A 13,572-nucleotide genomic window follows, 5' to 3' on the forward strand; every position below is an offset into this window, starting at 1 on the left:
TCACGCACGTCCGCCCCGTCCACCCGCCCGCTGCAGGGACCCCCGCGCCGGCCCGCGCCCCAGGCAGCAGCATCCTGTCCCCCCTCACCTGGCTGTGAGCGCCTCGAGGCCGCCCAGCACCGCGGAGGCCGCAGCCGCAGCCGACGCCGGAGGCCCCTGAGAGCCCCCCGAGGGGCCCCCCTTGCGGCCATCCTGCTTTCTCCAGGGACGCGCTCGGCGGCGGAGGCTTTCTTCTGCGGACGGGCTCGTTCGTGCAAGGGCTGAACGGGGTCGCGGCGCCCTGCAGCCCTCCGCTGGGAACAGTCGGAAACAGGCGGGTGCTGGCGGCGGGGAGGAGGGCGCCCCACCCGGCGCGACACGCCGCGCTGGGCACACGACCTCCTGTGACCTTGCTTCACCAAGTCCCGAGGAAGCACAACAGAGCGTCCAACCCGCTCGCCGGGTCCCCAGCCTCCACCTCCAGGCCTCGAGCTGCACTGAGCCTGGGCACGGACAGAACCACCTGCCCACGAGGGCGCCCGCAGAGGCTGCCACCGGCCCCCAACCCGTCCCCACACTGCGCAGGACACAGACGCACAGCGGTCCGCGCGCAGGTCTTGGGCGTTTCCTTCCTCGGAAAGGGGCTTGCGCTGGCCGGGGCTCCCGGGTCAGGGACCTGCTCCAGCTGCCCGGGCCAAAAACACCTTCCAAGCTCAGGAAGTCTCAAGTTCAAACAAAGAACTACAAGGGAGGAAGGGGGGGCGGCCCAGGCCTTCTTGAGAGAAACTGGTAACTTCCTCCAGCGTGACCCCTGCCTGCTGCCCAGCGCGGGAGAAAGGAAACCGTAGCGCGGCTTTGCTTGGCGAGTCCCACTTCCCGCGACGCCCAGCCTGGCCGACGGCTCCGGACCCTGGCGCCCGCCCCGCTCGGGGGGGCCGAGCGCCCAGCCCTGCCCTGACTGTCCCAGAGCGCCCTGCCGCGTGGGGTGTGGCGCTGGGAAGGCCTCCCACCCTCACCCCTCCTGCCGGCCGCTCATCCCACCCCCACCCCTCCCCTGCCACAGCTCATCCCACCCTCACCCCTCCCCGGCTGGCAGCTCATCTCACCCTCACCCCTCCCCTGCCACACCTCATCCCACCCTCACCCCTCCCCAGCTGGCAGCTCATCCCACCCTCACCCCTCCCCTGCCACAGCTCATCTCACCCTCACCCCTCCCCTGCCCGCAGTTCATCTCACCCTCACCCCTCCCCTGCCCGCAGCTCATCCCATCCTCACCCCTCCCCCGCCAGCAGCTCATCCCACCCTCACCTCTCCCCTGCCACAGCTCATCCCACCCTCACCCCTCCCCTGCCCGCAGCCCATCCCATCCTCACCCCTCCCCCGCCGGCAGCTCATCCCACCCTCACCCCTCCCCGGCTGGCAGCTCATCCCACCCTCACCCCTCCCCTGCCACAGCTCATCTCACCCTCACCCCTCCCCTGCCACACCTCATCCCACCCTCACACCTCCCCAGCTGGCAGCTCATCCCACCCTCACCCCTCCCCTGCCACAGCTCATCTCACCCTCACCCCTCCTCTGCCACAGCTCATCCCACCCTCACCCCTCCCCTGCCCGCAGCCCATCCCATCCTCACCCCTCCCCCGCTGGCAGCTCATCCCACCCTCACCCCTCCCCGGCTGGCAGCTCATCCCACCCTCACCCCTCCCCTGCCACAGCTCATCTCACCCTCACCCCTCCTCTGCCACAGCTCATCCCACCCTCACCCCTCCCCTGCCCGCAGCCCATCCCATCCTCACCCCTCCCCCGCTGGCAGCTCATCCCACCCTCACCCCTCCCCGGCTGGCAGCTCATCTCACCCTCACCTCTCCCCTGCCCGCAGCTCATCCCACCCTCACCCCTCCCAGGCTGGCAGCTTATCCCACCCTCACCCCTCCCCTGCCACAGCTCATCCCACCCTCACCCCTCCCCTGCCCGCAGCTCATCCCATCCTCACCCCTCCCCCGCCAGCAGCTCATCCCACCCTCACCCCTCCCCTGCCACAGCTCATCCCACCCTCACCCCTCCCCTGCCCGCAGCCCATCCCATCCTCACCCCTCCCCCGCCGGCAGCTCATCCCACCCTCACCCCTCCCCGGCTGGCAGCTCATCCCACCCTCACCCCTCCCCTGCCATAGCTCATCCCACCCTCACCCCTCCCCGGCTGGCAGCTCATCTCACCCTCACCTCTCCCCTGCCCGCAGCTCATCCCACCCTCACCCCTCCCAGGCTGGCAGCTCATCCCGCCCCCACCCTCCCCTGCCCACAGCTCATCCTACCCTCACGCCTCCCCCGCCGGAAGCTCATCCCACCCCCACTCCTCCCCCGCCAGCAGCTCATCCCACCCTCACCCCTCCCCGGTTGGCAGCTCATCCCACCCTCACCCCTCCCCGGCTGGCAGCTCATCCCGTCCCCACCCCTCCCTTGCCCACAGCTCATCCCACCCTCACCCCTCCCCTGCCCACAGCTCATCCCACCCTCACCCCTCCCCTGCCCACAGCTCATCCCACCCTCACCCCTCCCCTGCCGGCAGCTCATCCCACCCCACCCCTCCCCCGCTGGCAGCTCATGCGGGGCCACGGGACGGAGGTGCCAAGGGCCCGAGTGCGTGTGTCTTATGCTCAAGGTCACAGGATAGAAGCGGACAAAGGGTCGGCACTTGGGTCTGTCTGAAAGGCCACACTCGGCCCCAAGCACCATGGGTGCCAGAGCAGGCCAAGCTGGGTTGCCGCCATATAACGTTTGTGTCACTGAAGTGCCTTGGCGCCCACCCTCCCCCCGTGAGTGTTCCAGGCTGCGGGGACCCTTCCTGCGGGAGCTGGAGGCTGGGGGGCTGAGGGGACTGTGTCTGGCCCAGCCCGGGGGAGGCAGCGGCCCCGGGGCCCACGATCAGAGTCCCTCACAGCTCTGAGCAGGACAGGAGCCGAGGGCGTGAGGCAGGTGCCGGACCCATCACGTCTGCCCCGCCTGCACCCCCACCTGGGCTGTTCCCGGGGATGCAGCAGGTGCAGCTGGCTCCAGGGCCCACATTGTGAGAAGCAGCGAGGGCGGAGCCGAGCTGGGGGCTGTGCCCAGAGGTGAGGGGAGACCGTGACTGGGCCTCAGCGCCATCCACCTCGGCCCCTCCACGCCAGCCTCCCTGCGAGGCCGGCCCAACGCACACCCGGGAGGAAACAGATGCGTGTTTGATGTGGCGCGTCTGGGACGCAAGCGCTCTTCCTGTGACTATGGCCAGAGGACCCGAGCCCTCAGCCCCGCGCGGCCCGCAGCACCGCAGGGAGGACATGCAGAGACACGCTGGCCGCTCCGAGTCCGGGGCAGCGGCCGCCATGGGCCACGTGTTACCACCGAGTCTCTCTCCGTGTCTGCCTCCCCACGTCTGCCAAAGGCGCAGGCACGAGCGCGAGGACGGTGCCGTCGGGGCCGTCACATCTGACATGCTCACGGGTGCCCGCGCAGGCGGCCCGCGGCTGGCCCGGCCTCTCCTGCTTCTCCAAACGCGTCTTACAGATGTCCCTGATGGAAACCTTTTCCAAAAATCAGTTCTGTGACACGAACCTACTCACAACCTCTCCGTCTCTTTGTCTTGTAGGATCACAGACTTCAGGTTTGGGAAATGTCTTGAAACCACGGGTTTTCCTGGCCTTTGGGGGACATTCCCTGCCCTAAGCCCCCTGATTCGGAAACACAAACCACAGACGTCTGCGGTCCCAGGCCGCCGGCCAGGCAGGAGTGCTGAGCCCCGCCAGGGGAGGCTTGCGGCCTCGGCGGGCCGCTGGAGCACTGGGCTGACCCTCTGTGGGCCCCCAGCTACTGGCGAGAAATTCCCACCCACAGCTGGCCGGCGCGGCATGGCAGTAAAGAGTCTTAAATTAATCAGGTCAGGGGCAGGAGCTCTTCAGCCTCGGCCGCACCAGCGAGCGACGCTGGCGGGTGGACATTCGGCCCTTGGAGACGGACGCCTGGCTCTCGGCTGCGCGAGGTTTCTGGACTCGGGGGCAATGGGCTCTTTCTCTTTTTCTTTTCAAGATGCAGAGTAGAGGAAACGGCCCACGTGTGCCCGCGTGGCGCCGTGGCATCCCCGGGCCAGCACCGGCCGCGGTGCCGGGGCCGCTGGGCGCCTCCCTCTCCTTGCTCGGCCTTCTCACGGCCTTTGTGCTTCCCGGGTTTTTCCCTCGACCTGGCGCCTGGCAACCTGGCCTCGGAGGCACGGACAGTTCCTTCTCCTCACGGCAGACACTCTCCCCGCGGCTGGGCCAGCACCGAGGCCCGCGGGCACCCCCAGCCCCAGCAAGCCCCCCTCCCGCTCAGCGCCGGGTCCCAGCCCTACCGGCCGCTGGCAGCCGCCCCGGACAGCGAGTCCCAGCAGAGCCCCGCTGCAGGCTCTATTGTTCCCTGTTTAATGGGGGCTTTCTGTCCCTTATACTGACAAAGACAGGAAGCTCTGGGAGCCGGGCCGGCGAGATAACCTGCGAGGCTGCGGCTCTGACCCGCCGAGGCCGCACACCCGGGGACACGCCGCCGGACGGAGGCTGGCGCTGCTCACGCTCGAGAAAGAGCTTCTTGAACGATGCGCTTAACTTTGTGAAATGAAGGACCCGTCGCCGTGGCCGGTCATGATAAAATCCAGAGACTGTGCCCCAGTCAGATGGAGCTGGAGACCAGCTGACGCCCGACAGGGGCAGGCACTAAGTGGCGTCCGCGGTGACTGCAAACAAGCACCTGCACTGTGCCGGGAAGACCATGCAGCGCGTGCCATGGGGGCTGCACTTTCCGGGGGAGGCCCCGATACTTATCAGGCTAAGTGGGGGTCTGTGCCTGGAGACTGTTCCCAGAGAAGCTCCCGGATGAGGGGAAGACCTAGGGGTCCTGTTCAGCGAGCGCGGATGTGCCGTATCTGCCTGGCACAGCCAGCACAGGACAGACGCTCTGTATACGTGGGCCGGCGAGTGTGTGAGTGAGGAACCCTCCCACAAAACTGGGCTTCAGAAGAAAACACAGGACAAATTTTACCCTTTGAGGGTTGATGGAGGCATAAATCTCACAACTGATAAACCACAGAGACTTGTCCATTCAACAACTTTCCATATTTGTTTGCCATTTAAATAAGAAATGATATGTTCTCCCTTAACAACTGAGACATCAAAACCCTTAAAAACCGTCTTCAAAGATTTTATTTATTTATTTGACAGAGATCACAAGTAGGCAGAGAGGCAGGCAGAGAGAGAGGGGGAAGCAGGCTCCCCGCTGAGCAGAGAGCCCGATGCGGGCCTCGATCCCAGGACCCTGAGATCATGACCTGAGCCGAAGGCAGCGGCTTAACCCACTGAGCCACCCAGGTGCCCCTAAAAACTGTCTCTAAAGAGTGAGTAGCGTTACGAAGGTGAAGTCATACGTGGGGCATCAGCTCACCATCAGTTTACCTAAAATTTTACTAAAAAGTCACCACTGGGACTTAACACCAGTCCTTCCACTGCAAAGATAAGAAATTGTTTTTCACACTCAGGGACAGGATTTGCTTCTTGGACACTGCTAAGAATAGAATGACAAAAAGCCAGAACATTTGCTCAAAGCCCAGATACACAAAAGCCACGTAATCTCTAAAATCCAGACAGAATAATCAGCTCTATTGCGTTTTCAAATTTACCACTTTGAATCTTCTAGAAAGCCTCCTGTCAGGGTTGACCCCCTCTCAGTGTCTGTGTATCTTTGGGAACGGATGCCGGGGTAACAGTCCCCTCAAGGAGGGAAGGAGCTGCCCCTTGGAGGCCCCTCTGTGAAAAGCGGGGTGCCAGGGCCCAGACCGGTGGTGTCCCCAGGGCAGCACCATCCTGCAGAGCCCACGCTCATGCACTCGGGCGCTCCCCTTTCTTCTCCCTCCCCCAGAGCACCCCCACGCTTCCCGGTGGGGCCGCTAACAGAGTGAGGCGGTTGGAGCGCGCAGCAGTGTCAGTGCGTACCAGACAGCTGCGCCAGCCTGTTCCCACCGGGAAGAGACAACCGCGATCTCTAGCCCCACATCAGACGTATAAAGTGAACGGGTCAGATGGCTCCCAGCTGATGAGAGACGCAGTCCCAACTCCAGCGGCAAGGCTCGCCGAGAAGCAGGTGCACAGAGACGAGGGTCTGGCGCGGACGCGTGCCTGGCGACAAGGAGAAGCCTCCAGCTGTGCCGGTGCTGGTGCCCGTGCGGCCGCTGGGAGACGCGGGCAGGTTCACCAAGCACAGCCTCCCTTTCGGGGGGGAGCTGCACACGCCGCACCCGGCTGCACAGGGAGTCCAGCAGCCCCGAGGACCGTGACAGTGGCTCTCCTCCAGCGAGAACATGTCCTCCAGGCACAGAACCCGCCTGACAGACAGCTGAGGTCGGGAGACCGGCCCCTGCCGTGCCTGTCGATCGTGACTGGTCAGAACAACAGACGGGACGACCGGTCATGCTCGTCTCTCTGGACGAGCCCCGACATCTGACGCTGGCGCGACCGCTCTTATTCGGTTGCAGCGGGAGCCCAGCCCCAACGCGCCCTCACCTGGAGCGCCTGCCGGAGGAGCCGCTGCGACGTGAGAGTCCCCCGCTGGGCCCGGGAGTCCCGCCTTCGCCAGCAGCAGCGCCGGCGGCCGCCCTCATCGGCCTGCGTGGGCTCAGCGCCGTGGGCCCCCTGGAGCCTGGAACACGGCCATTATTCTCAGGAAACCCCTGACACAGGTGGGGTTCGGAGCTGGTCCGTGAAACACTTAGCAAACCACGTGAAGGGCACACGCAGGGGCTGCCTGGAAACAGGGGGTCTGGAGCGCTGGTGGGTCCAGGAACAGGTCCCGGTTCAAGAGAAGGTGGCAGCACAGCGAGGGTCCCCTGGAGACACCGGACACAGGCAGGCCCCAGGGGAGGCCCGATGACCAGACGCGCATTGAGTGCCCAGGTCTGGTACCCCCAGCGCACTCTCACCGGGAGCCAGCTTCATGTCCGCCATCCGCTCTGCTCACACAAAGGGGTAATGAGGGGACACATGCAGAAGCACGAATGTGGCTGATTCCTGCGAATCCAAGGTCGTGCTCTTCCAGACATTCGAAGCGTCCCTCGGAACTGCCTCCGGGGCCTCATGCTTCTCCGTGTGGTCAGCGTCTTCCAGACGCCCACTTCAACCAAGGACCAAATGGCTGGCCTTCCCTGTTTGTAGCCACGTCCACTGAACGTGGACACCTCAGACACATTCACAAAACACGTGAGCAAGGGAAGCAGCTTGAAAGCCACCGCGTCTGAGCACCGCAGAGCCGCCATGGTCCCCAGCTTGCCCTCCAAGGCACTGGACAACGTCTGTGCCACGCTCGGGGCCATGCCTGGGATCACACCTGGGGTCACACCCAGGGGAAGCGGTTTCTCGAGTCCTTAGGAGAAATACTCCCTCTTGGTCAAGATCTGCCTTCTGCAATTTCTGCTTACTGATTGACCCGGGGGCCAACAGAACACGTCCCCCGCCTCCAGCGGCAGGAGCCCGCCATCCTGACGGACAGCGCTGCGCTGGTGGGTCCTGGTGAGTCCACTGCTCCCACCAAGGGCCAGAGAGAACACTTCAGTATCTTAGCAACGAGGAGACGGGTCACGTGGAGGCCCGCTCTTCTCCCCGTGGACGGCTGGTGGTTCAGATCACAGCAGGTGCCACGTTCATGCTGCCCAACAGCCTGCCCCGGTGCAGTGCCACAGACACGGCTCGGGGGGGGGGGCGCACTCCACTCGCCTCATTCTGGACGCAGGCCAGAGGGGCAACGGGTGCCCCGGGCACGTCTCCCGAAGGGCTGGCAGCAGCAGGAAGGGGCCGCTCGTGACAGCCACATTGGTGCAGCAGATCTGTCGAAGCAGGTCCCACGGCCGCCGAGCGCCCGTCACAGATCACACACCCGCATCTGGCCCCGGCGGAGGGGCCGGGAGCGAGCGCTCGCTGGGAAAGAATCCCAAGTCTTGTCACCTCACACTTTGTGCACCGCAGACCGTGCGGGACAGAGAAAGGCTTTCTCCGAGTCCAGGCACCAGGGCAGGACGTCCCTCCGAGGCTCCCAGACGCGCTTTGCCGTGAGTGCGGTGTGTCGGCAGAGGCTGGAGACGCCCCTCTGCGCACGCGCCGTTCATCCCGTCCAAAGCTCAACCAGACGATTCACACTTTCTCCATCGCACATTTTCCTTCTGGAAACCAGGGACGCAGTCACCAGTCTCCCGTTTTTAGGGGTTTTGTCTTCTCACGAAGGCCTGCAGTTTAGACCAACTCGTGCTCTCTGCCCCTCGCTGCTTCAACACACACGGAGTCACGCGCCAGGCCCGGGGCGAGTGGTCAGTCAGGATGTCAGAGAGCCACGGACGTGGCAACACGGCTGCAAGGCAGGCGGCGCAGCGGGGCCGGCGAGGCTCCTGGCAAGCCTCCGGCCATGAGGCTGGAGGCAGGGAAGGCCCCAAACTAGCTGGTGGGCGAGAGCAGGAGCTCCAGGCAGGGGCGGCACGAGCACAGGGAGGCCTTGTTTTCCATCTGATTCCATCTCTGGAGGCCACAGAAGGAGTGAGGTGTCTGCTTCCACCGCCCACCGACCTGGGCCACGGCGCCCTCCCGCACCCGTGCAGGCGTCAGATGCACCGGGCCGGGGCAGGCCGAGCATCTGCCTTTCCAACAAGTGTCTAGTGATGCCTGGTGGAGACCACAGCCTGAGAACCCCAGGTCAGACACAGGAAATCAGCAGCACCTCCAGCGGACCATCCCAAAGGCCGCACACCACAGAGTTCACCCCCAGAGTCGCACTGGGGAATCTCTCAAGCCCGGGCCCCACTCTGCGGTGACAGCCGTAGGCACTTCCGGCGAACCTGCCTTGTTTACAGTCAGCAGCAGTTCCGGCTGTCACGGTCACTCCCATCTGATCCCAGATCCGACCCACAGTCCGTCATACCTCCCCCCACAGACCCATGCCACCGGCCTGATGGCCTTCTTCCTGAAAGGACTCGGCGTGCAGAAGGCAGAGCTGAGCCAACAGCCCCTGGGTTCCACCCAAGGCATCGGGCACGGGCACCACAGGAGCGGACGGTGGAACCCGCGCCAGGCAGACGTTCACTCCGCAGAGGCTGCGGTCGCTGCATGGGAAGACCCCATGGCATCCTAGAGAGTCTGTGCACCAGCTGGGTCCACCCAGAAGGCAAGTTTCCTCTGGCAGGTGCATCGGGGGTGGCGGGGGGTCAAGCCACGATGCTCTGAGGTCGTCCTGGGAACCTTCTTCTTCCCTGAAAGACCCCTCTTGCTGCTCTGGTCCCTCAGCTCCCAGGCCGCTGTCCTACTAATCCCGCTCGACCGCACGCCGCCTTCCCAGGGAGAGAGGATGGCCCAGAGCTACAAGGGCCCGGGACGGCCCAGCTGGGGGCAGGCGGGTTGCCCTGAGCGACTCCTCTCCCACGGCACCCAGGTCCGTCAGCCCCATCTTCAGAACACACCAGGACCCCCGTCCACACTGCCTGCCGCCTGCACACCTGCCGCAGGCCCCAGAGGCCGCCAGCCCTCTCCCGGCCCAGGCCGTGGCCTCCCGCTCACTCGGCAGCTCTGCCTTCCCTGCAGGCCGCACCAGCCTTTAGAAACCGCGGCTCCGCTTGGTGTCTCGGAAGCTCCGATTTCCCGGGGTCCGAACTGAGGTTGTCACCGTGGCCCAACCGCACACGCCGTCCGGCTGGGAGGGGCCGAACCACACCCCCACCATTCCACGTGTCCCAGTGCCAACCTCAGGACGTCAGAATGTGACTCCACAGGGACACGGCGACTGGAGAGACAAACCTGAGATGAAATGAGAGGCCTCCAGGGTGGCCCTGCTCCCACGTGGCTGGGGTCCTTCTAAGAAGATCAGACACAGCCCCACGGAGGGACAGCCACGGCAGGGCACCGGGGTAAGACGGCCATCTGCAGGGCTCGGGGGGGAACTGGCCTGCCCACACCTCAGCCTCGGACCTCCAGGCTCCAGACCGTGGGAAAGGAGCCTCCTACCTGTGCTTCGTCTGGCGGCCACGGCTGACCAACGCAGGGACCCAAACCCTGTGCCCTCACTCCCGGCTCCCCCGGCCCTGGCTCCCGCCTCCCTGCCATTCCCACCTCACACACCAAGGGTCCCAGACCCCACGGCGCTAACACAAATAGCCGCATGAGGCACTGAAGATGCTTGCCAAAACTCCATTTTACACGGAAAATGCTTAGGATGGGTTTGGCGTTTCTGGGTTAAGGACTTATTTTCACATATTAACCCAAGCAGACACCCCCTCTACACAAGTCTGCACAAAGGGAAGCTGGCGGGGGAGATGCCGGCTAGAGCTTCTCTCTGCAACGTGGGGTCGGCTCTGTCGTGTCACTGGAGACACGGATATGGCCATCAGCAGCAGCAGGGACCAAACCCTTGGCGCGCCACCCGGAGGGTTCTTGGTGACGGCTGCACTCGGTTTTGGTTTCAAGAAGCATTCTGTGACACAGCCCAGGCATGAGTTCTGCCCTGGGGACGGCCACCTGCTGCCATCTAGCAGCTAGGAGGAGAGGCCAGGCGAGACTCGTTCCCAGCTGCAGAGTGACCCAGGGAGAAGGGGGCGGCCGACAGAGGCTCCCCCGGGGCGGCCCTGGGGTGGCAGCAGGGGTCGGGGCGCACCCCCAGGCTCACAGACGAGGCGGCGCTGGGCCCCGCGCACCTGCGGAGGACACCTGACGGTAGAACCTCAGAGGCACAGAGACGGCACACGTCAGCACCAGCTCTAGATGGGGCAAAAGAGGAAAAATTCAACGCTTTTAAAACACTGGGTTGGTTTCTACATGGTAAAACACAATCTCCTCTTCATTAAAAAACAATATTTAAAAAATCATTTTTTTAAATCTTCAGGAGAGTTCATGATTTCTGGGACTCATGCACTGTCCCTATTTGGTCTGCTTCTGGGTTCGTATGAAGCAGACATCCAACCCCAAAAAGCACAGCCCTAACAGGAAGAAGGTAAGTACAGCGTGAGCGTCCTGTCCCCTCCCGAAGCAGGAGAAGCGGGCTCCCGACTGACCAGTCCCCCGAACTGCCCAGGGCCAGGAGGGAGCTGTGCAGTTCCCCACAGCTCTGTGCTCTTCTTGTCTCTAAAACAGTTCTCTGAAGTAATCCAGAAAAATAGCTACTTCCCCAATGTAAGGGATCCTTTACGGCTCCTGGGCCTGTGACGTCACCAGTTACTGGGAGACGGACCCGGGGGTGGGTCCTCCTCCCAGGACTGACGGCCGGCGGGGGGTCCTCCTCACGAGATTCAAGGGGGGCGCTGGCCGCCCTGCAGGGCTGTGGGGCTGAGCCAGTACGGAAGGGTCAGCCCCAGTGAGGCTGCAGGGCGCGATGCCCGCCGTGGGGCCGGCGGGAGCGTGCGGGAGCCACTGAGGCCCCGGTCATCACAGCACAGGGAGCCTCGGGGAAGGACCGGAGCAGCCGCACAGCCCCGCGCGTCGGAGGGGAGGAGGGGATGGCAGCCAGGCACGCTGCACCCCGAGACCAGAGAGAAGTCAGCCCGGCGGCACGGAATGTGTCCCGGGCTGGAGCCTGGCCGTCCTAGGTGGGGGAGCCGAGGGTTCCATTAAGACTGCACTGTTGCCGGCCCCGAACAGCATGGTGTCTTAGGGAAAGCCCAGCACACCGAGCACCAAGAAGGCCTTGGAAGAGGAGACTTAGGGCCAGTGCAGCCTGCACATGATACGGAAGAGGACGGGGCCCCTCTGCTCCCGCACAGAGCTCTGCCTGGGCCTGCTCTTCTAGGCTCTCTCCCCTCCTAGCCTGAATCTTCTATTTTTGCCAAGAAGAAACTTCCCAGATCAGGTGTGTCACAAAGCTAGGCTTATGCTCCTTCCTCGGGTCTGTCCGGAGGTCCCAGCCACAGAGTCATCCGACAGCGTCCCCCTCCACATCAGAGCGAATGCGGCGGGGGGCCTGGGGTCTCGGAGGGATGTGCCCTCAGTGACAGACGCTGCCGGAAGGAGAGCCCCACTCCGCACTCTGAGCGGCCGGGCTCGCAGCTGGGCTGTCAGCGGGAATCGAGCTTCTCGGACGGTGGCGAGCGCAGTGGGGAGGAGACGGGACAGGCAGGCGGGGAGAGCTCACGAGAGTGGGGCCGGGGGCGTCACACACGCTCTGACTGACACACACCCCAGGACCTGGGGGCCACACGAACTCCCCAGTAGGACAGAGCTTACAGGTTGACGTGCAGCCTCACCCGTGCACCCGTCCATCAGGCCCGCCACCCCCCGGCCCGTCCGCCCGACCAGGCACCATCCATCCACGACGGGAGATGCTACCTTGCTTGAGGTCAGGGCAAGCACAAGGTGGCCCCAGACTTCCAGACTCCCCCAGCCGCTGTTTCCCGAGTCTGGTTCCTGGACCACCACCACCGGCATCACCTGAGACCTGATTCTCAGGCTCCACCGCACAGAAACGGGGGGAGGGGGTGGGGGGCAGATCTGTGACGGTTCCCTCCAGAAGGTTCAGAGGACCTGGCTGGAGGACCACGGTTCCGCAACAGGCACCTGTTAGTTGCTTTTTATTTTTTATTTTTTTACTTTTTAAAAAGATTTTATTGATTTATTTGACGGAGAGACAGCAAGAAAGACAGCACAAGCAGGGGAGAGGCAGGCAGAGGGAGGGGGAAGCAGGCTCCCCACTGAACAGGGAGCCCAATGTGGGGCTCGATCCCAGCACCCTGAGATCACGACCTGAGCCGAAGGCGGCTGCTTCACAGACAGAGCCCCCAGGCGCCCCAGCACATGTTCAAACCGACTATAGGTCCATCAGGGTCTCTCCCTCAAGTGTTTATTGCTTTTTCACCAATTACTATGAATCTAAAGAGAAAACCAAAATTATGAAAACGCTGGAAAGGAGCCGCCACCCAGCACAGGAGCTTCCGCAAGCTGCTCATGGCCTTGAGGTTAAAGACCGGGCTGAAGAGCACATGCACTTCCAGTTCTCAAGGTCGGCAGGCGCAGCACCACCCGCCACATGGCGCCCCCCGCGCCCCTCACATGCAGACCAGCCCGGACCCCTCACGGCAGCCAGTCCTTCTGAAGGGGGGACAAGGCAGCAGCACGTCTAGACCCTCGGACGGAGAGCGGCGACTGTCCATGGGAGGAGCTGCAGAGGGAAACAGGCACGAAGCCTTTGAAAGGTCCCTGAGCGCTGCCCATCAGCTCTGCCCTGGTCCTCAGGGCTCAGGCCCCTGCCCCGAGTCACAACACCAGCTTACAGATCTGCATCCTGCCATCTGCCACTAACTGCTGGTGACCTTGGAGGCACAATGCCTGTAACCTCTGAACAGCAGTTCTGCACTGATGGGGAGAGAGTTCCTGTCAGGAGGTGTGTGTGTTCTGGCCCAGGCTGGGGAGGAGGCTGACATCGACCTAGATTCCCGTCCCCACAAGGGAAGGTGTGCGTGCCCCACAGCGGCGGCAGGACTGCGTCAATGGCGCGGGATACACAAAGCCTGCATGAGGCGGCGGGGCCGGGGGGGGGCAGTGCGGGGGACACGTAGCTGGATGGAAGGACTTTGTGC

General features: G+C 63.9%; 1 protein-coding gene across 7 annotated transcripts in view; it reads right to left on the bottom strand.

Annotated features, from left to right (window-relative positions):
- Window positions 1–13,572, bottom strand: part of MCF2L (MCF.2 cell line derived transforming sequence like) — a 129,614-nt gene that overhangs the window by 77,883 nt on the left and 38,159 nt on the right. The window contains exon 1 of one of the 7 annotated variants that reach the window (XM_032314211.1): window positions 89–794. The exons of the other annotated variants lie outside the window; for them this stretch is intronic. Coding sequence (XP_032170102.1) covers window positions 89–191 — 103 coding nt within the window. The 5' untranslated portion in view covers window positions 192–794. Of the gene's footprint in view, window positions 1–88; window positions 795–13,572 lie in introns of those variants that run through there. 7 annotated transcript variants of the gene reach the window in all.

This window comes from Mustela erminea, chromosome 15 (assembly GCF_009829155.1).
Source record: "Mustela erminea isolate mMusErm1 chromosome 15, mMusErm1.Pri, whole genome shotgun sequence".
In the NCBI taxonomy this organism is placed as follows: domain Eukaryota; kingdom Metazoa; phylum Chordata; class Mammalia; order Carnivora; family Mustelidae; genus Mustela; species Mustela erminea.